The 22,798-nt window shown below is 50.9% G+C and overlaps 1 protein-coding gene across 5 annotated transcripts in view; it reads right to left on the bottom strand.

Moving 5' to 3' along the window:
- Nucleotides 1-22,798, bottom strand: part of CUNH16orf96 (chromosome unknown C16orf96 homolog) — a 39,303-nt gene extending 16,505 nt beyond the window's left edge. Inside the window, exons 1-7 of one of the 5 annotated variants that reach the window (XM_058579485.1) lie at nucleotides 22,186-22,798; nucleotides 11,407-11,511; nucleotides 9,856-9,936; nucleotides 9,579-9,665; nucleotides 7,351-9,502; nucleotides 5,840-5,925; nucleotides 5,422-5,532 (exon numbers count right to left, since the gene is read on the bottom strand). In XM_058579485.1, coding sequence (XP_058435468.1) covers nucleotides 5,422-5,532; nucleotides 5,840-5,925; nucleotides 7,351-9,502; nucleotides 9,579-9,665; nucleotides 9,856-9,936; nucleotides 11,407-11,511; nucleotides 22,186-22,605 — 3,042 coding nt within the window. In that variant the 5' untranslated portion in view covers nucleotides 22,606-22,798. Of the gene's footprint in view, nucleotides 1-5,421; nucleotides 5,533-5,839; nucleotides 5,926-7,350; nucleotides 9,503-9,578; nucleotides 9,666-9,855; nucleotides 10,021-11,406; nucleotides 11,512-22,185 lie in introns of those variants that run through there. The other 4 variants (XM_058579487.1, XM_046444471.2, XM_058579489.1 and 1 more) reach the window with 4 other exon arrangements.

The raw sequence follows: 22,798 nt of genomic DNA, 5'->3' as shown, positions 1-22,798 counted from the left end.
GTGGGTGTCTTTAACTCTCCTAATTCTGTGTCCTCTCGGTGGCTGGCTTGAGTGTTAATGACTGGAATGTCAGCAGCCATCTTGGATCATAAGGTGACTTTTATGAATGGAAGTCACAGAGGAGAAGAAGAAAAATGGAACTTAGATCTCCAACACTGTGGAGCACCTGCCTTCCCTGGATTGACCATCTGGATTTCTTGAACACAAAAGAGAAATACACTTAGACCTCATTTGTTGAAGTCAAACTTAATTCTAATTAACGCACAGCTCCATCACATCTACCTGGCCCCCAGGAGGGCTTCGGAGGTCTAAGCAGGAAGAGGAAGTGTGGGCGGGAGCCCCTGCTTTGACCTCCAGCCCAGCTGTTTCCCCTGACCAATGCTGGTCTTTGGGGCTTATCAAGTCCAGTGCCAGGGCTTGGCTTCTTGGCTCGGGATGCACACTTAACTACTGTAGTTAAAAATCCAGAAATAGAGAGGAGGTGGTTAGGTGGGACTCTAACTGCCTGGGACACCTGTGACCTGGGTTGAATAACAGCTCCCCCAAAATTCATGACCTCCCCCAAAATTCAGATGTAGTTAGTGTAAGTTCACAGTGGAGTAGGATGAGCCCCAAATCCAATAACTGACGTCCCATAAGAAGGCCACAGGAAGACACCCAGAAGCACAGGAAGAGCCACATGCCCAGAAAGACGTGGTCTCAGAATGATGCCCTGACAGGCTGAGGAACTCCCACCCACCAGAAGCCAGGAGGGGCAAGGAGGGGTGTTCCCAGAGCCTTGGAAGGATGAGGCCTCATCAGGGCCTTGATTTCGGATTTCTAGCTCCACACCTGGGAGGAAATAGATGTTTACTGTTTTCAGACGCCCAGTTTGTGGTGATTTGTTACAGCAGCAATAGGAAACTGATGAGCCCAGTCAGTGGCTGAATTAGGGCCCAACCCAAAGCTGCTCTGCGAGCCAGAGGAGCAGGCTGCCTCCCACTGGGTGAGCTGGGCTGTTCGCTGTCCTTTGTCTGCGTCTCTCTTCCTCCTCCTCCTTTCCTTGCGCTCTCTTTCTTCTTCCAGTACTGGGGTTTGAACTCAGGGTGCTCCAGTACTGAGCCACATCTTCAGCCCTTTTTATTTTTTTATTTTGAGACAGGGTCTCACGAAGTCACCCACGTTGACCTCGAACCTGTGACCTCCTGCTTCAGCTTCCCAAGTCACTGGGACTACAGGCTGCGCCACCGCACCCGCCGGCCCTGAACTTCCGCACAGGGGTTCTTCTCTAATGATGTGCCATCCACTCCGTGGGGACACCTGGGGCTGGTGAGCGTCTCCCAACAGTCAGCTTCGTGTGGTCAGCAGAGCCCGGGAGCCGGGGCAGGGGCGAGGCTGAAGGCTTTGGTCAAGTCTGCAGTGTGGCAGGAGGACTTGCAATTTTCGAGTTGATGTCTTTATTTATTTATTTATTTTTGGTACTGGGGATTGGACCCGTTGAGCTACGTTCCCCGTCGGTGGGAAATTTTTGAGACCAGGTCTTGAGAAGTTGCCCAGGTTGTCACCTCTCCTGCCTTGGCCTCCAGAGCTGCTGGGATTTCAGGGTGCGCCACCGTGTCCGACTCAAGCTTTTATCGTCACAGGCTGTGTCGGTGACTGCCTACTGGTTGTCTAGTTTCATGGACGAGACTGGGTCAGCATGAGCTTCCAAGAGTCCACACGACAGAAGGAAGCAGACTGGACCCACGGCATTCAGTGAGATGAGTCAGGGACAAGTCTCTGGCCTTCATTTTGGCCCAGGGAAATGTGCCCCCTGGGGTGGATGAGCGCAAAATGGACACAGCTCACCCCCATTCTGAGCCCAGAGGATGTCCAAAGCCCTCCTCAAGGCCTTGGGGAATCCTGGGGGTTCTAGGGTCACCCGTGTCCTGGCTTCCATTTCCTCCTTCTCTCTGTCCTAACCCTGACCCACCCAGAGACGGACCCCTTCTCCACGACCCCTCACCCAAACCAAACACGAATTCAGGAGGTCGTAGGCAGCAGGCCCGGATGGAGGCCACCTGTTCCCTCTGAGCAAAAGCCGGAAAGTCCTTACTGGACGTTCCCACCCTTAAGTCTGCTGAGTCCAAGGTGCTTCTCGGGATCCCATGGCTTCTACACAGGTCTGGCTCCCTGTCTTCTCTATCCTGCCTCCCGGGAGCGGGAAGAGTGCTCTCACCCTCTCAGGAGATGGGAAGACCACTCACATGAGATGCCAGGCGCGATCCCCATGCCAAAAAAAGGCACAGACTTCAAGGCCAGCCTCAGCAACTTAATGAGAACTCATCCCCAAATAATAAAGAATAATGAAATAATATTCCATACCCACAAGAATTTCTGAAATAAAAAAGATCGACAATATTAAATGTTGAGGAGGATGTGCACAATTGTGGGGAGTGAAAAGTGGCATGCTACCTTGGAAATGGTTTGACAGGTCTTTTTCTCTCTTTTTTTCTTTTTTTGATTGCAGCACTGAGGAGTGGACCTGTGGGTGCTCTTCCACTGAGCTACACCCCCAGCACTTTTTATTTTGAGACAGGGTCTCACTAAGTTGTTGAGGCTGGCCTTGAACTTGCTTGCAATCCTCTTGCCTCAGCCTCCCAAGTCATTGGGACCCCCATGGTTTACAAGGGTCTTTCCTCCGCAAAACAACCTCTCCAGACACTCCAGTGGAGCACAGTCGCACATAAGCACACACGGTATGGTCCCATTTATGTGAAGTCCAAAAGCAGGCAAAACTAACCTAGGGCGATGGAAGACAGAACAGTGGCTACCTCTGGACAGTGGGTGTTCCCCTGGGAAAGGGAACTTTCTAGGACCATGGAGATGTCTCCATTTTGATTGGACTGTGATCAGATAAGAATGACCTCAGCTCTCATACTTAAGATTTAGGCATGTAAATCATGCTGCAGTTGAAAACGAATCCTGCCACCACCCCAGGCACAAACAGGAGGGACAGGCCAGCGTCTGTGGTGTTGGCAGCTGTGTCCCAGCCCCTAGAGCATGCCCAGTGCAGAGAGAACACTCAATAACGTTTGCTGAGCAAAGATAAATGACTAGGAGTGTTAGGTGGTAGTTAATTAGGAGTTTAAGAAAGTAGCATGGAGCATATCGGTTATGACCAGCCCTGCCTCAGTGGGGCCTCAAGGTCGCACAAAGCAGCTGTGTCAAGACCCCTGCCTGATCTCAGCCAGATAATCAGCTCCTCTAACAACAGGTAGAAAATGGTAAGTTCCGGAGAGGACGAAGGTATGTTTGCTGGACAGTCTAATTGCCAAGACTCCTTAAGCAAGACACTATGCAAAAGACCAGAGATTCCCGGACGTAGGAGAGCAGAATGAACAAGACCAGAGCCCACCGGGCCCATAACTTCTAGTTATAAAGCCATTTTCAATTAGGACCCGCCAGCCAGGCCAGCAAGGGCTGCCCACAGGTTGCTAGCTAGGGTAGCTTGTCAATCCAGAACCAAGGGGACACTTGGTGGAGATCTTCCAACAGTCTACCTCTTTCCCCAATTGTTTTCATCAGCTTTTCCACTGCTGTGATCAAAAGACCTGACAAGACCAATTAGAGGAGGAAAAGTTGATTTGGAGCTCACAGTTTCAGAGGTCTCCGTCTATAGATGGCCACTTCTAGTCCTTATGGCTCCAGTGAGGCGGGACATCCTGGGGGCAGAGTGTGGTGGAGGAAAGGGGCCCAGGACATCACATCAGAAAGCAGAAAGAGAGCGCTCCCCCCCACAGACAAAATATAAACCCAAGGCCGTGCCCCAGCGACCAGCTCCTGTAGCCACGCCTTGCCTGCCTGGAGTCACCGCCCAGTTAATCCCCATCAGGAGATTCATACCCTGCGAATCTCATCACGTGAACCCTCTTGCACGGTCTCACAGGAGAGATTTTGGGGCACAGTTCCCACCCGAACCATAACCAATAAAAGCCGGGACACAAAGATGTGAGCTGCCCCTCCTCTGGGAGGACCCGCTATCTCCTTGAGGGTGCTCCCCCTCCGCTAATAAACACTGCTATACTCTCACAAGCCTGGCTTCTTGCCTGAAAGCATCTCCGGTGACGACACAAGAGCCCAGCACACAAAGCAGTGTCTGCTAAGACCTCATCACAGTAGGATCCGAGTTTCTCAAGACCCCTGTCGTGTCCATCACGTTTGGGCAGACGCCGGTGAAAGCAGGGCAGTGGCACTTCTTCCTGCAGACGGGTCTGCAGCATGAGCACGGCCTCCCTGGGTCTCTGCGGGAGGCCGGACAGCCCTGCTGATGCCCTGCAGCCTGTGTTCATTCACGGGGTGTTGAGCACAGGCTGCAGGAGTTACATGCTGGACGAAAGTCATGTTTCAGGTTCCTCCCAGGTGACTTTTATGGGCAATCATATCCTGATGGCATGAGAGCAGGAAGGAGGACAGGACAAGGCCCTGTGTGCTCCGCCTTGTGCCGTTTGGTGGGCCTCGGCTGGCTGCTTCTTCCCTGAGTGACAGCTACTACACCCTTCTTCCCCCTATGCAGGGCCTGGCCTGGAGCTGAGGTCAGTTCGCTCTAGTCCACAGAGGAGGGGCCCCACGACATGGTGACCCAGGCCTCGCTGAAGATCAGAGGCTAACAGAGAGCCCCGAGTTGGCAGAGGACCACGTGGCTCCTGGTCAGTGCTGCTCACAGAAGCCCGAGCACGCGGCCCTGCAAATCCTCCATCCACACACAGACCCTCAGAAGATAGCGAGCTCTCCCTTCCAGCCCCTGCCTTAGGCAATGCGTCAGTCCCTTTGCAATGACTTCTCTTCCCTGCAGAGTCCCCTACATGCCCCAACGGGTGACACAGTAATGACATGGAGAGTGATCACAGTGCCAGGGGTTTGCTTTGCACCCCCCTCCTTGTTTTTACATCCTGTAAGTTCTACCAAAAGCCCTCTGCCCTGCACTTAGAAGTCCCCATGGGGCCAGTCACGATGACATACACCTGTAATCCCAGTGACTCAGGAGGCTGAGGCAGGAGGATCTCAAGTTGAGGCCAGCCTGGCAACTTGGCAACCCTGCTGTTCCAGAAAGGCTGCAGAGCTGAGAGTTCAGAGAAGCTCGTTCCCCCAGAGTGGGCTGACTTAGGGCAAACGCCATGAGTGTAACTGCTGGGGCAAGAAATTCTCATCCTGCTGACTCATTCAGCAGATGTCACAGAGCCTCACTCTGTTGATACACAGGCCACAGATGGGCACTGCTCAGGCCCTTCTGTGTATGTGTGTGGGATTTATTCTTAATTAAAGTGTAAGTTACACACAGTAAAATGTCCCCTGGCTCCCCAGGCTTCAGTGCACCCCCTTCTGTAAAACCACAGGGAGCGGTGAAGGCCCGGGGAGGAGCTCTCCCCTGGCCTGCCCTTCGGGGACCCCAGGCCTCCAAACCTTGAACTCATCCACACGAGCCTGGAGCTTTCCCACCAAGCGGTCCAGCACGACGTAGTGATTCTTCATGGACTCTATTTGGGTGCCCCAAACTCTCTCAAGTTCCTCTTCCTAAACAAGGGAGACACAGACGGCTTTTGAGGCTGCTGTGGCTGGAAGAGGCCTGAGGCCAGGAAGAAGGTGCCTGACCTGTGCGTTCTGGACAGTGTGGAACAGCCGCATGGGACTCCTTGGAAGGGATCCGCAGCCACCCGCCCTGGACCCACCCTAGCCGCATCCTTGGCACTGCTGCGCCCCCAGGCCACCTGGCAGCTGGCGGGCAGATGCTCCACCCAGGAGGGGTACGGGGGGCAGTCCGCCTCCTGCTTGCCTCCAGCCCTCATCGTCTCAAAAACTCCTTCCTGAGAGGGATACTGACCTTTAGCCTGGACTTCTGGATGTTATTTATCTTGTCCTGCAGTATGTCCACGGCCGCCTCAAGCTTGGAAAAGCCTCCTGCGTGCACTGAAAGCAAAAGAGGGAGTGACTGTGGGGCAGGGAGGGAGCTCCAAAACTGCTCTTCCCAGGCCCCTACGGCAGGGCTGCCCACAAAAATGTGCCCAGACAGGGCCTCGAGGGTCCACTGGGTCTTCCACAGTCACACTGTTATGAGTGTGTGCACGCACCAGTGTGTGATGCTGGGGACTGAACCCAGGGCTACTCTGCCCCAGAGCTACAGCTCCAGCATCTTTTTTTTTTTTTTTTTGGACAGGGTTTTGCAAAGTTGCTGAGGCTGCCTGGAACCCGCGATCCCTCCTGTCTCAGTCTTCTTCTGAGTCACTGGGGTTATAGGTGTGTGCCACTATACCTGGCTAGTGGACACATTTTTAAAAACTCTAAAAAGAACAGGTGGGATTCCTTTTAATAAAGTGTTTTATTTAACCTATGTATCCCAATAAGCTCTTTTAAATATGTAATTCAGTTTTCCTGGGAGGGTACTGAGGATTGCACAAGGGCTTGCACTCGCTTAGGATACACTACTACTGAGCTATACCCTCAATACTGTGAAGTACTTCAAAACCATGAAGCCCTTTATTTATTTATTTATTTATTTTTTGGCATTGCTGGGGATGGAGTCCAGTGCCTTGTGTGTGCTAGGCCAGGGCTAGGCCATAGTCCCAGCCCTGATATTTATGAGAGTCTATGAAATGTATTATACCAAGATTAATAGAAGGGGAGATAGTGAAATTTTTACCAAGTGGCCTACATGCAGTATGGACAAGCAGCCAGAGAGGCCAGATCCATGGAAATAACAGGAGCGGGACACGGCAGCTGGCCAGGAGGAGAGCTTGGGCTGGTACTGCTTGTTTACCACCCTCCTAATCTCAGCCATCCTAGCGTTGACAGGTATCAATAGGGTTCTTTTTAGCTACATGAAGTTCCACTTTTCCCCTAAGGTCTGTGGAAGAGCAGTGCCCATCAGAGGTGCCAGACAGGGACGTGACTTTGGTGATCGCAGTCACTGTACGTCTCAGTGTGCAGAGCCAGGGATCTAAGTGGGCTCCCAGCAGCAGCAGCATCCACTGGGAACATAGCAGAAGTGCCACACTCTCAGTCTGGGATCTGGCTCGGTGTCAGAGTGCTTGCCCAGCAGGAGTGAGGCCCTGGGTCCCACTGCTAGTACCACTCCCGCCCCCCGCCAAAAAAAAAGGAAGAAAGCAAAGAAAGTTGGAATTTCAGGAGCAATTTTCCTCTTTACGTGCCAACTTTAGATCCTAAGAGTCCCTCCCTCCCGAGATAGTGCCTCACTGTACATTCCTGGTAAAAGAATCGCAAGTAAGACACTTATGTCAAAGGGATGATAGCTGACAGCTGATACCGATGTCACTGGGGGAGCCCCAGGAAGGACGCAGGCTGCAGGAAGGGCCTGAGCCCCTGCTACCCTCCTACCTAGGTAAGCCAGCTGCTGCTGCAGGTTGTTTGACAGCTGGGCAAACTCTTCCCTCAGGGAGTCATGTCTATCAGGCACTTGGGCTATGTGGCCCATGGAGCGCTTGACCGCCGCCTTCTTGTCCTGGGTGCTCCTTGCCTTCTTGGCAGCCTGCATGGCCTGTGACAGGGTTTTGGTGGGAGGAATGTCCTTGGTGGGGAACTGGGGAGCCAATTCTTCATAATCTACCACCAAGTCTTGTAGCTGCTTGCTCTCCTGATCCAAGGTTGTAGGTTCAGAGGCCCCGCGGGAAGGCCCTGCACCCGAGACATCTGAACGGGTCCCAAAGGGCCCAGAGGCAGCCGCAATGGCGGTTTTAGTAGCCAGTTTGCTGGCAGGGGCATCGGTGATCGCCTTGGCAGCAGCCTTGGCTGTCTGGGCAGCTGAGTTGGCAGCCGCAGCGTAGTTTGCAGCAGCTGCAGCAGCAGCAGCAACAGTGGTTTTCAATTGCTCAAGGGCATTCTGGGGACCCTTCAGGTGTGCTTCCGAGGCCCTAGCCGTGGGACCCTGATCCTTGGTGGCTTCACCTGGGGAAGGCCCAGCCAGAGAGTCTACCATGAGGTAAGGGTAATATTCATCCCCCTTTTCTTCCACAGCTGGGAGCTCTGGGGCCTCAAGAGTCTGGTGTAGCTGCAGTGGAAGAGGCCACGATGATCCCAACTCTGTGGCTGGGGGTGGGGCCCTGGGGGGCTGCTGGGAGTCTGATGGACCTGGGCCAGGCTGGAAAAAGTCAAACAAAGGCCAAGTGCCAGCTCCAGGCCTGCCTCCTGGTGGTATGGGCCAAGCTCCTGGGGCAGGTTGAGGTCTGGGTCCAACTACAGGCAAAACTGCTGGCATGAACCCAGGTGTCACACCAGGCCCCACTGCAGGCATGGTTTCAGGCTCCAGCCCTGGCCCAGGCCCAGGCCCAGGCCCAGGCCCACGAGCAGGCCCAGATTCAGGCCTAGAAGCAGGCCCAGTCCCAGGCCCAGTCCCAGGAGCAGGCTCAGCTCCAGGAGCAGGCCAAGGCCCAGTCCCAGGCCAAGGTCCAGGAGCAGGCCCAGTCCCAGGAGCAGGCTCAGCTCCAGGAGCAGGCCAAGGCCCAGTCCCAGGCCAAGGTCCAAGAGCAGGCCAAGGCCCAGGAGCAGGCCCAGTCCCAGGAGCAGGCCAAGGTCCAAGACCAGGCCCAGTCCCAGGAGCAGGCCCAGTCCCAGGAGCAGGCCCAGTCCCAGGAGCAGGCTCAGTTCCAGGAGCAGGCCAAGGTCCAGGAACAGACCAAGGTCCAGGAGTAGGCCAAGGTCCAGAAGTAGACCCAGTCCCAGGCCAAGGTCCAGGCCCAGGCCAAGGTCCAGGCCCAGGCCAAGGTCCAGGCCCAGGCCAAGGTTCAGGCCCAGGCCAAGGTCCAGGCCCAGGCCCAGGCCCAGTCCCAGGCCAAGGAGCAGGAGCAGGAGCAGGAGAAGGAACCAGCCCAGGCCCTGGAGCAGGAACAGGCCCAGGCCCTAGAGCAGGAACAGGCCCAGGCCCTGGTGCAGGAGCAGGAGCAGGAACCAGCCCAGGCCTAGGAACAGGAGAAGGTCCAGGCCCAGGAGCAGGGGCAGGAACCAGCCCAGGCCTAGGAACAGGAGCTGGCCCAGGAGCAGGAGCAGGAACCAGCCCAGGCCTAGGAACAGGAGCAGGCCCAGGCCTAGGAACAGGAGCAGGAGCAGGAGCAGGAACCAGCCCAGGCCTAGGAACAGGAGCAGGCCCAGGAGCAGGAACCAGCCCAGGCCTAGGAGCAGGAGCAGGCCCAGGCCTAGGAACAGGAGCAGGCCCAGGAGCAGGCCCAAGAGCAGGCCCAGGCCCAGGAGCAGGAGCAGGAGCAGGAATAGGCCCAGGCCCAGGCCCAGGCCAAGGCCAAGGCCCAGGACCAGGCATGAGAGCCTGAGGTTGACCTGGCGCCTGGACACTGCTGAGTAGATCTGCCTGGGCAGGCGGCCAGCCAGTCGGCCAGGCAGTCTGCTGGAGGCCAGGGCCTTGGACGGGCCATGAGACATGGGAAGGCAACCCGGGCTCCTCCTGGGCCAGGGCAGCCTGTGGAGGCTGGTCTGTGGTCTGCCACTGTTTGGACATCTCCAGCTCTTGTGAAGTGGCTTCCTGTGAAAGAGGGGGCCGAAGAGGTGGGCCCACGCCCCCTCCCCTCCCCCACTGCCCCTCCTGTTCCTCCACTCACTGGAGTGAACATGGCCTCATGGAGGCCACTCCAGAGCACCAGATCCTCAGCTTTGGGGAGAGCGTGAATCCTGTTCTTGAGAGAATCCTGTGGAGTGGGGTGGGTAGTGCAGGCGTGAGCTGAGGGTGCGTGGTCCTCAGGGGTCTCACTACCCACACAGAACCAGGCTGCCCTCCAGTGGCTCACCAACCACAGTGCCCTCTTCATTTACAGAGAGACCTCCCCACCCTGCCCTGCCCCCAGCCCGAGGGAGGAAGGACAGGACCCTGGCCCTCACCACTTCATGCTGCAGTATGCTCATCTTCCGGTTCTGCGTTTTCAAGTCCTCAGATAAGAGGTCCACTTTTTCTGGGCATATCTGTCAAATGAGCTGAGTCTGTGGCCTGGAAGACAGGTTCTGATCCCAGTCCTGTTGCTTCCCACAGTGCTAGATGACCAAGAGCTGGAGAAGGGTGAAGAGTTTCCCAGGGAAGGAAAAGGGATGCCAAAGAGTCTATAGACAAATAAGTCTAGGAAACAATGGGCTAAAAAGCATTCAACAGACTTCTGTACCACAGAACTTATCAGAGCCTTGAATGGGCAAAAGCACATTAAGAATCTCCCAGAGGCAGGGCACAGTGGTGCACACCTATGTCCCAGCAGCTCAGGAGGCTGAGGCTGGAGAATCGTGAGTTCAAAGCCAGCTTCAGCAACTTAGCAAGGCCATAAATGAGACCCTGTCTCAAAATGAAAAATCAAAAAATGGGCTGGGGGGTGCTGGGATTGTGGCTCAGCGGTAGAGCGCTCGCCTAACACGGGCGGGATGGGCGGGACCCGGGTTCAATCCTCAGCACCATATAAAAAAAATAAAAGGCATTGTGTTGTGTCCACCTACACCTAAAAAATAAATATTAAAAAAAAAATGGGCTGGGGATGTGGCTCAGTGGTTAAGTGTTTCTGGGTTCAATCCTCAATGCGAAAAAAAAAAAAATCTTCAAGAAGTAGGCCAGGAAGGCATCGTTTCTCAAGCAGATTGGTCCCAGGGATCCTCTTTAGTGTTTCATAACATTGCTTCCTGACACTGCCCATCTACTCAAATAGAATCTACCCAGTCTAAGATGGAAGTTCAAGTGCACCCAGTGACCTATGAAACAGAGGCAACACATTAGTCATGTTATTTGGAGCAGGTGGTCTAACCTTGGCCACAGTGCTGGCCTGGAGATTTGCAGACCCAGCTTCTGACCCCACTGGACTAGGGGAAGCTGTCTCGGGATTTAGGGATTCCATGTCTTTCCATGTCATGGTAGAGTCTAGAACAGACTTGGACAAATGGCTCAGAAATGCAGAAGAAGCCAGTATGTGTGCCTGCACTAGGTTTATCCTGCTTTTCAGTGTGAACAGAGCTTTCAACAGGAGGAAAAGGTGTTCTCTTTCTGCCGAGTTGAGGGACTATAAGCCTGGAGTTTTTAAGAGTCGGGGAGTAGCTGCCTGAACATGAAGCCAACACAGAGGAAGTCATCACTGAGAGGCAGACGCTGAGGGGGCTGAGGGCCTCCATCTGGCTGTGGCTGGAGGTGCCCCTGGACTTTTTAGTAAATGAGAATGAATTCTATTATTTTTCCCAAGTTGGGATGAACTGGGTGTCTGACAACGGACATCCTAACACAGTGGAGTAAGGGGCACTAAGGGGTCACAGGGAGCTCGGGAGGGAGGCCAAGGTCTGGGCCAGGAGGGTTCCCTTCTTCTCCCCTCTTGGCTGCATTCTTTGACCAAGCACAGGCTTTCTAGGCCTGGACCACCAGATGTCTGACCCGCACGGCCAGTGTGGAGGATGCAGGGGAGGAATTACCTTTTCAAAACAATCCTTCATCATGTTCACGTCCTTCCTGAGGGTTTCAACGGTGACCTTGAGTGGGTACAGGTCAGTGAGCAGATCCTGCAGGGTCACCATGGACTGAAGAGGGAGAGAAGAGAGGGAAACCCTGAAGTTGGGTGTGGTTATAGCAGAAGGCAAATGAAGCACAGAGCTTTCTGGTGACGGCATAGTCCTGGGGTTCATCTTGACTCTCCCACAGCCTAGGCTGAAAGTACCCAGAGGCCAGCAAGTGCTCCCCAAGACAACAGGGCTGCAAGCCCCAGGCAGACTGGGCGGGAAAGAGGTGTCTCTGCGTTACCCAAAACATCTCCTGCCCTTCCCTGTTTGGTACATGTCAGCAGGCTAGGTACCGAAGGAGGGAGCAGGCTGGTCCCTGGGGGAGAGCACCTGGAGGATCAGAGTCAGGGGAGAAATGACCATGTTTATTTATTTATTTATTTTCTTTAGAAGTTAGGATTGAACCCAGGGGCATTATACCACAGAGGCACATCCCCACCACTTTATACTTTTAATTTTGACACAGAGTCTCACTAAGTTGCTTAGGGTCTTGCTAAATTGCTGAGGCTGGCTTTGAACTTGAGATACTCATGCCTCAGATTCCCAAATTGCTGGGATCACAGGACATCACAACCACACCTGGCCTGGATTTACATTTTAAAAAGATCTCTCTGGCTGCCTGTGGAGATGGGCTCTGGAGGGTAAATGGGACACCAGAGGACCAGCAATGAGACTTCCAGGCTAAACTGATGGTTGCAAGGTAAGGCTCAAAGCTCGCTGCACAGTTGACTGGGGCTGTCACCACCTCTTCGTAGGTTTCAGATTTCTCAAGCGATAGGATATGGGAGAAAAAGTGATAAGTTGTACAAAGAGCTTTGTGCTAGCTAGGCATTCAGTTAACAAATGGTACAATGACAGAAGCCGGTCCTGATGGATAATTACATTAAGTATCAATGTTTTAAATGTTCAGTTAAAAGGTAGAGACTGGAAGAATGGATAAAAAAAATGTAGTCCTAGCTGGGTACAGTGGCACATGCCTGTAATCCCAGCAGCTCAGGAGGCTGAGGCAGGAGGATCACGAGTTCAAAGCCAGCCTCAGCAACTTAGTGAGACCCTATCTCAAAATAAAAGAAAATAATGGCTGGGGATGCTTCTCAGAGGTAGATTTGCCCTGTGTTAAATCCCCAGTACCACCAAGACAGGAGGAGGAGGAGGAAAAAAAGGCTGAAAGAGAAATAGGCAATTTTAAAAAGTACAGTTGGCAGCTACAATACCATATTTCTATTGTAGAATAGAACAACTAGACCGAAGATCAACAAGGAAACAGAAAACCTAAACAACACTAAACCATGCAGACACCAACAGTGTCCACAGAACATTCTGACAATGGCAGAACACACACGAAGAGCACTCTGCCGGGTAGATCGCACGGCAGGAACGTTTTAGAACCGATGTATGTGCTGACCACAGTGGAATTCAACTAGAAGTCAACAGAAGAAACTTGGAAATTCACAGGTGTGTGAGAATTAACTCTCCTAAATCACAAATGGGCCCAAGAAGCCACAGACGAAATTAGGAAATACTCTGAGACGAACTGAAAACAGAGCACGTCACACCAAAACTCACAGGCTGAAGCTAAAGTGGTGCTTAGAGAGAAACGCATAGTGGTCAGTGGCCACACCACAGAGGAAGACTTCCCATCAACAGCCTCACTTTCCACTGGAAGACACTGGAAGAAACAAGGCAAACTAAACCTAAGCAAATAGAAGTAAGAATATTATGAAAAGTACAGTGGAAATTAATGAAATTCTGAAGAGAAAAATCAACAAAACTGACAAACCATTGAGCTCGATGGACCAAGAAAAAGACAGACTCAAATTACTAGAATCATAAGTTAAAGAGGAGACCTTTCTATTGACTCTACTGAAATAAAAATGGACAAGTTCCTAGGAAGACACAAACTACCAAAATAAACTTAGAAAGAAATTGAAAATGTGAATGGACCTGTAACAAATGATTAGACTGAAGCAGTATTAAAAAGTAAATACCCATCAAAGTCCAGACCCAGATGGCCTTACCACTGACTCCCACAAAACACTTAAAGAGGGGGCTGGGGTTGTGGCTAGGTGGTAGAGTACGTGCGCCTAGCATGTGTGAGGCCCTGGGTTCGATCCTCCGCACCACATAAAAATAAATAAAGGTATTGTGTCCAACTACAACTAAAAAAAATGAATAAATATTTTAAAAAACACTTAAAGAATTAATGCCAACTCTTCACAAACTCTTAAAAGAAAACAGAAGAGGAAGGAACACTTCCAAACTGATTCAATGAAGCCAGCATTATACTGATACCAAATGCAAAGACAAAAGGAGAAAAGAAAACTGAAATATAAACACAAAGTTCTCAAGAAACTAGCAAACTGGATCTGGCAACATATAAAAAGAATTATATACCATGGCCATGGGGTGGATTAACCCCAGAGATTCAATTAATTCAACATCCAAAAATGAATTAATGTAATATATCACATCAAAAGAAATATGTTATCAACTTTATTTATTTATTTATTTTGGTACCAGGGTTTGAACTCAGGGGCACTAGACCACTGAGCCACATCCCCAGCCCTATTTTGTAAATGTCTTTAGAGGCAGGGTCTCACTGAGTTGCTTAGTGCCTCGCTGTTGCTGAGGCTGGCTTTGAACCCACAATCCTCCTGTCTCAACCTTCAATTTTAAAAATATACAATCATCTCAATTGACACAGAAAAAGCATTTGATAAAATACACTCTTACATGAAAAAAAAAAAACTCGGTAAACTGGACGTGGTGATGCATGCCTGTAATTCTAGCAACTCAGGAGGCTAATGCAGAAGGATTGCAAGTTGGAGGCCAGCTCTGGCAACTTAGCAAGACCCTGTATCAAATAACAAAAGGGCTGGGATATAGCTCAGTGATGAAGTGCCCCTGGGTTCTATCTCCAAAGAAAACAGAACAACAACAAAACAATACTCAGTAAATCAGGACACTTCCTCCACTGGATAAGGGACATTTACAAAAGACCTCGAGTTAGAGCTCAGGGCTCAGCAGCAGAGCACTTGCCTTGTGGGCTCAACGCCCCAGGTTCATGTCTGCTATGAAGGAGAAGAAAAAAGAAAGGGGAAGAGAAAGACAGTGTGGTACTGGTACAAGGACAGACAAGCAGATCAATGGAGTAAAACTGAGAAGCCCAGAAATAAACCCACCCAGCTACAGTCAACCGATTTCCAACAAAGGCATCAAGATTGATCCAGTAGGGAGAAAAGAATCATCTGTTGAACACATGGCACCAAGACAAAGTAGCTGTCACCATGGCCTGTGGCTGTGGTCCCAGGTATCTGGGAGGCTAAGCCAGGAGGACTGCTTAAGACCAGGTGTTCGTGGTCAGCCCAGGTCACTACTGTTCATAGCAGGGCTATGTGTAGTGAACTAATGAACCCCAACGTCCATTAGTCAGTCAGCTAAATGTGGCATTACTCGTACAGCAGAATATCATTTGATAAAAAGAAATAATAATGTGCTGATGGGTGAACCTGGAAAACAATAAGGTACAGTGAAGGATTGGGAACTCAAGCAGGCAGGCAGGGAGAGAGAGGCTTGTGGAAAGCCGGTGGTGGCAGTTGAGGCTCTGAGGGTTTTTCCTGAGAGGCTGTTTTGTTTGGCGTGTGTGGTTCTAAAAATAAAGTTAGTTTCTTTTGACAAGTGGCTCCTGATTGTGCCCAGCCAGACTGCGGCATTTGGTGGCTTGCACGGGAGCGACTGAGGGTAAGTGAACTGCTCGCCCCTGAGGGCAGGGCGAGAGGATGGGTAGCCATTTTAAGATTCTTCTTTTGTTATTTTGTTTCACTTTTGTTTTAAGTTGCCTGTCCCTGGAGATGTGTAAGATGGAGGAAAAACCGCTCACATCTGAGGAACAGATAGGGAGAAAGGACGGATGGACATTTCAGGAGGCTATTATAATGATTTTGTGTTGTTTCAATTTTGTTTCACTCAGTTTCAGTTTTGTTAGGCGTTATCTTGTTGGGTTGTATTATAGTAGAAATACGGGATCAGAAATTAGTAAAAAGGGGAGAGAGAGGCTTGTGGAAAGCCGGTGGTGGCAGTTGAGGCTCTGAGGGTTTTTCCTGAGAGGCTGTTTTGTTTGGCGTGTGTGGTTCTAAAAATAAAGTTAGTTTCTTTTGACAAGTGGCTCCTGATTGTGCCCAGCCAGACTGCGGCATTCACTGCTATGGATCGAGGGGTTTCTTTCTGGGTATTGAAAAATGTCCTAAAGTTAGACTGTGGTGACAGCGGCACGACTCTGACAATACACTTAAAAAATGCATGAATTTTCTGGTAAAGTGAAATACCTCAATAAAGCTGTAAAAACTGCATTTGTGTTTCAGAAACAATGGGAGGAAATCTCAACACTGTCTATGTACAGTTAGGAGTTGCTGCTAATTTTGTTGGGAGTGACAGTGGTATTATGGGATGGGTTTTACAAATTCTCATTTGCTTAAGGTGTAAAATGCTTCTCAGAGAGATCTCCAAAGTGGAGACTGTGGGTCAGCAGCCTTCCTTCCCGGCTCCCCTCCCGTGGTAGCTGTGGGCGGCCCGAAATGGCCAATCAGAAGCTGATCCCGCAACAGACCCCACCGACCGGGTTCCTGCCAGTGGAAGTGATTGCCCTGTCAATTCATCTCAGCCTGGACCAACCAACGACAGATGCCCCTAAACTCGGCTCAGCCAGCCTGCTGTCGGTAGTGACAATTTAGATGGCCTAGGCCCTCCTACCTCCAGCTGCCCTTAGAAGCATTGTGTTCGCCTTTCCCGCCCGGACTTCCCTGGTCCTCACCCTTTGGCAGACTGGTGAGCCTTGCCCCGGAGCGCCCCCCCAATAAATCTTCTTTTGGTGCCTTATTCTTTTCTTTTTTTAATATTTATTTTTTAGTTGTAGCTGGACACCAGACCTTTTATATGTGGTGCTGTGGATGGAACCCAGGGCCTCGCACGTGCTAGGTGAGCGCTCTGTCACTGAGCCACAACCCCAGCCCCTGGTGCCTCATCCTGTTCCGAGGTTCCTGGTCTCGCACACCTTATCTGCTTTACAGAGACCTTCACAGATCTACTGATGCTTCCTCTATCCTCCTGTCTTCCTGGGGGGTGACCAGGGGACAAATATGCTGAGCAGAAATTACCCCAAACCCAGCCCAGATAAGTGCAGAACCCTATGGCTTGCCCTGGGGAAGGTCACCCATGAAAAGAGAAAGGCTCTTTCCTTCACGTGGCTCTGTTCTCCTGCGATGTGCACACCCAGCCCAGACTGTAGCATGGGGACATGCCTTGGACTCCTGTTTTAGGGAACAAGGCACCAGAAGAACCCTTGGGGGAAGGGTCAGGTCTTTTTTCTGACCAGAGCGCTCCGGGCACAGTTAGGGCTTAACTGGAGCCGAGAAAACTGTCCTTCCCAGGAGCTGAACTGTGGCATGTCCCACGTGGCGCCTGGCGTGGCACTGCCGCCTAGGCTTATCGGAACATGTTCCCATCCCCCCAACTTGCCAGGCACAGTGGCCCATGCCTATAATCCCAGCAACTTGGGAGGCTGAGGCAGGAGGACTGGGAATTCAAAGCCAGCCTCAGCAATTTAGCAAGGCCCTAAGCAACTTAGTGAGTCTCTAAGTTGTCTCAAAATAAAATATAAAAATATAAAGAAGACTGGGGATGTGATTCAGTGGCTAAGTACCCCTGAGTTCAATCCCAGGTTAAAAAAAAAAAAAAAAAAAACACAGAGAGAACTCTTCCGAAAGAAGAATAATATCCAGAATATATAAAGAACTCAAAAATTTTAACACTAAAAACCCAGTGGGGGGGCTGGGGTTGTGGCTCAGTGGTAGAGCACTTGCCTAGCATGTGTGAGGCACTGGGTTCAATTCTCAGCACTGCATATAAATCAACAAAATGAAGTCCACTCACAATTTAAAAAAACACCCAATGGGCAAATGAACAGCCATTTCTCAAAAGAAAAGATACCAAAGGACAACAAAAATATGAAAAAATGTTCAACACTGTTAGCAATTAGGAAAATGCAAATCAAAATTTACTGAGATTTCATCTCATACCAGTCAGATGGCAGTCATCAAGAATACAAATAATGATAAATGCTGGAGAGGATGTGGAGAAAAAGGAACATTTTTATGCTGTTGGTGGGACTGTAAATTAGTATAACCACTATGGAAATCAATACGGAAGCTCCTCAAAAGACTAGGCATGGAGGGGGGCCGGGGGTTTGGCTCAGTGGTAGGGCACTTGCCTAATATGCTCCAAGTCCTGGGTTCAGTCCCCAGCACTGCAAAAAAAAAAAAAAAAAAAAAGACTAGGCATGGAACTACCATAGGACTCAGCTATACCATTCCTCAGTTTTATCCTAAAGAATTAAAGTCATTCTACAGTGATACATGCATACCCAAGTTTATAGCAGCACAATTAACAATAGTCAATCTTTGGAACCCAACTTGGTAACTGTCAGTAGATAAATAGATTTAAAAATGTGTTATATATACATAATGGAGTTTTATTCAGCTATAAAGAAAAATAAAATTGTCATTTGCAGGAAAATGGATGGAGCCAGAGAACATTATATTAAATGAAATAAGTCTAATTCAGAAGGTCAAAGGTAGTGAAGCTAGAGAGGAAAAAGGAAAAGAAAGGTGGTAGTGGTGGTGGTGGTGGTGGTGGTGGTGGTGGTGTGGGGGGGAATCTTGTGAACATCAAAGGGACATCAGTAGAGAAAAGGGACTACACAGAGGGAAATGGGAGGGAAAAGGGAAATACTAGGGAATAATATTGGTCAAATTATATTGTTATGTTGTGTGCACGTACAAATATGTAACAACAAATCCCACTATTATGTAAACTATAATGCATCAATAAAAAATATGGGAAGGGGGGCTGGGGATTTAGCTTCGTGGTAAAGTGCCCCTGGTTCAATCTCCAGTATCCCCCCCCCACCAAAAAAAAAATAAGAATGCTGGCTCAGGCTAGGGCCCAATAAGGGGGTCCAAAGCAAACACCACCTCAGACAACCACATCCAGAGCTGTGGAAAATGGGAATGCTAATGTCACCTCCCAGGGAAACTTTTCTTTTCATTACTGGGGATTGAAGCCAGGGCCTCACACATGCTAGGTAAGTGTTCTACCACTGAGCTGCAGCCCAGCGCCTCCACAGCACCTTGGGAAGGTTTTGCCATTGCTCAAGTGTTCATCACTGTTATGGTTTGGGTGTGAGGTTTCCACCCTAAAGCTCTTGTGTCTCTGCAGGAATAGTCAGAGGTGAAGAGATTGAATTATGAGAACTGTAATCTAACCAGTCCGTCCTAGTTTGAATGAACTGACTGGGTGGTAACTGCAGGCAGGTGGAGCATGGCTGGAGGCAGTGGTCACTGGACCCTTGCCCTGGAAGAGTGCACTGGCCTGTGATTCCTTCCGCTCTCTCTCCTTCCTTGCTGCCATTAGGGAGCAGCTTCCCTCTGCCATGCTCTCCCGCTATGATGTCCTGCCTCACCTGGGGCCCAGAGTAATGGAGCTGACCATCCATGGAGTAAGACCTCTGACACTGTGAACCAAAATATACATTTCCTCGTCCATGTTGTTATTTTGGTCACAGCGATGACTAAAACAATTATTATTAGACCCTGACTTGCTAAAACTCCAACATGTCTTCAACACATTTATGCAACAATATAAAATACCCCCAAAACAATTGAAATATAAATGCATTTCAATCTGTGTGACACACTGCAGGTGCTCTGGTTGTTGGAAAACAGAACAAGGAGTTCTGAAATAAACAAGCAACAGCATGTTGGACCCACAACTTTATGAAAGCAGCATTATACAGAACAGTCTTAATAATAGCTCACAGCATCCTTCATCTTCCCCTGTGGCTGGCCACCAGGGATTATCATTACAGATGAGAAAACCAAGGCCTCAGCCCGGCAGGCGGGGGCCGCTCAGGCTGCTTGTCTACCACATGTAGAAACCCAGTCAGGGAGGAACCTGGGAACCTGCAGTTCTGGAAAGGCTCACTAGGGGGAGCTAGTGCACAGCCACCAAGGGCAAGCTGGGTTTCCCCAGCAACCAGTTGGAGGTCAGAGGACACCCAGGCTGAGCTGGGAGCCTCCAGTATTGTTTTTGATTTTTTTTTTGGGGGGGGGTTTTTTTTTTTTTTTTTTTGGATTGAACCCAGGGTGCTCCACCACTGAGTCATATACCCAACCCTTGTTATTCTTTCCTTTGAGACAGGGTCTCACTAAGTAGCCCAGACTAGCTTGAACTCACAGATCTCCTACCTCAGGCTCCTGAGTTACTGGGTTATAGACACCACCACTCTGCCAGGCTGGGAAGCCCAGGCTTTCTAATCCAGAAGTCTCAAATGGGGCAGTAGCATCTGGCAATGACTGGAGGACAGACATTTGCTTGTCACAACACAGGGTGCTGCTGGTGTCACTGGGCAGAGGCCGGGGGTGCTGCCTGACCTTCTACAATACACAGGACACAAGCCATAGGAATTACTCAGCCCAAATGTCAATAGTGCTGAGAAGCCTTGCAATCTAACCCTTAATAACAACTTGCAGTGGGGCGCAAGTCCTCGAATCTGGTGGTGTGTTGACCAACAGAGCCAGTCCTTGGACCATGCCTATGGATCCCAGTCGGCTTGCTGCCAAGACACCTTCCCCCCTCCTGGTGTCTGCCCTTGTTTCCCAAGCACTATGTGCTCTGTTTGGGGTGGGTGCTGAGACCAGCAGACTTCTGATTCTCCATTTTTGGCCTGTGCCTCTTGGGGGTGTCCAGTAAGGGCAGCAGAAGACACTGGCACAATCAGCCCAGAGCAAGGGGCTGCCAAGGTGCAGTCCAGGTGGCCCATGGCATCAACACAGCGTTTGGTTTGCCAGCCTCACTGGCTGATGGGTACAGACACTTAGCTAAGCAGCTTGCTCTAGAACCAGCTACCATGGCAACCCCCTTCAATGGGTCGTGTGGTAAGCCATTGCAATGACTTTCCAACGGCAGGGACATTCCTTATCTGTACAAACAGGCCTCTAAGGGCTGCATGGTCAAGTCCAAACCTGTTCACGAGCCCTTTCATGAGCTGAGCAGGTGACCCTGTTCAGGGCTCAGGACATTCAAGAGCTCTAGAAGTCTTCATCCATCAAGGCAGACTGGGGGCAGGCTGCTCTGCAGGCCTGGCACCTCACGTGCTGTGTCCACCTACCTGTGAGCCCCTCTGCCACCCTCGGCAGACTTGCCTCTAGAAGCATTTTTCCTTTTTTTGAGACGAGTCTCACTACTTTGCCCAGGCTCGTCTTGAACTCATTGGCTCAAATAAGCCTCCTGAATCGGCCTTCGGAGTGCTGGGACTCCATGCGTGTGCACTGCTCCTGGCTAGCACTGGTGTCTAAGCCCAAGTTTCTGCTGTGGCTCAGCCTTACCAGCTCTGCTCCATTCCTGTTGGTGTGGGATATCAGCTTCCATAAAACTTCAACCTCTGGTGTCTCCAAATTGAGAGCTCATCTTTTATAGACAGCATTTAGTTAGGTCATGGGGTTTTTTAAATGAATTCTGCCAACCTGCTTTTCATGTGGTAAAAAACACATAACAATATTAAAGAGTGTGATCCCAGGGCACTTGATACAGAGACAGAAGTTATGACTGTCACCGCTCCTTACTTCCAAGACATTTTGTTCCCCTGAAAGAAAATCCTGTCTCCATTAGCAAACCACTCCCTCTCTCCTTTCCAACAGCGCTCACCCCATTTCTGCCTGCGGACATGCCCCCCCTGGCCATTTCATGTAATTGGAATCACGCAGCTCGGGGCCTCTGGGCTGGCTCCCTCCGTTCAGCACATGGCTTGCGGCTTCTCCCAGCACTGCTCTGCCCCTCTTGCCTGACAGGGCCCAGGCTTGGCCAGACTGGACTCTTCCTCCCTCCCACAAACCCAGAGCTCAGGTCCTCATATCCTGCAGGGCCCTGGGCTGGCTGACTTGCTAAGACTTCAGTGCACCTCTTTCCCTGCTCAAGTCAAATCTCAATAAACGGACTGGGCACCTAAAATATGTTGAACTCCGTGCTAAGCACTTCCTGGGCACTCTCATCCAGTGTGAATTCTTGCTACAACCTGGGAGGAAACCATTATCGACGATTACTGACCATGACCAACCCACCCTTTCTGGCTGGCAAGAGGCTGTGCTGCCTTCTGCTCACAAACCCACACTGCCCAGGTTTCTCCCGGCTTCTCCGTCTTGTAACTCTGACCTCAAGTAGGTCACAAAACCACTCTGTGCCACTGTCTTCTGAAAACTAGACTGCCTGCCTCCTGAAGTTACTACAACACTCAAAGGACCTATCAGATGCACAGCATTTAGTCCACCTGGCACATGGTAATTGCCTCACGAAGTTACTGAGACCCTCCACCCACAAAGCAGCCACGCCCACCCCACCAGCCCTGGAAACTGGCCTATTGTGGATATTCTGTATAAATGGAACACTCCAGCATGTGTCTGTTTGTGTCTGGCTCCTTTCCTCAGTACTTGACAAGGATGCAATCTTGGGAGTTTTGATTCTGCTAGACTCCAAGGTCTGGCTCTACCCTCCCTCTGTAAAGGGATGCCCACCATGAAGGAACAGGGAGCGGCATGCTTGGGAGGAGCGCACAGGGGCTGAGAGCTTCTACATCTGGGCTTTTACCTTGGCCATGGCTTCTTCATTGCCCTCCACCATCTTTCGGAGCTTGATGAGATGCCACAGGTCCTCGGCAGGCCGTTTGGTCCCCTGGCTGCCCTCCAGCAGCTGGGCAGTGGAGGGCAGGTCCTGCAGCCCAGCCAGTTGATTCTCTATCCTGTCGAGGCGGGTCACCACACCGTCAAAGACGTTGCTGAGTCGCTTCATAGGGTTGATTGCAGGCTGGGAATCTCCTTCCCCAGGCACAACCACGACCTGCGAGGTCTGGAGGAAGTCCTCATCCCCCGAGAGTTCCTTCTTGAGCTCAGCTATTTGAATGTGCTCCAGAATGCCCTTGATCAGGAGGTGCAGGGCCCTGAAATTCACCACCCCGCACTGTGGTATGGCAATGTTGGTCAGTTCCATGAATGTGAGTGAGAAGCTCATCTTGCCGGGCTGGGTTGGTGCGGCTAGGCTTCTTGGAATCCTTGGGGACAAGTGGTGGCTTCCTGTGGTCAAAGAGCTGCACAAGCAGGTCTTCAGAGGCTCGGAAGGCAGAGAGTCACAGTGGTCAGGGAAGAATGGCCTCTGTCCTGGCCAGAGATCAGATCTGATTTTCTGGTTGCTAGGACACCAGAGA

This window comes from Marmota monax, unplaced genomic scaffold (assembly GCF_021218885.2).
Source record: "Marmota monax isolate L192 unplaced genomic scaffold, Marmota_monax_Labrador192_F-V1.1 WCK01_AAM20220418_F8-fsc00035, whole genome shotgun sequence".
Lineage (NCBI taxonomy): Eukaryota > Metazoa > Chordata > Mammalia > Rodentia > Sciuridae > Marmota > Marmota monax.
Note: the sequence above shows the minus strand (reverse complement) of the source record. Positions and strands in the feature narration are given on the sequence as shown.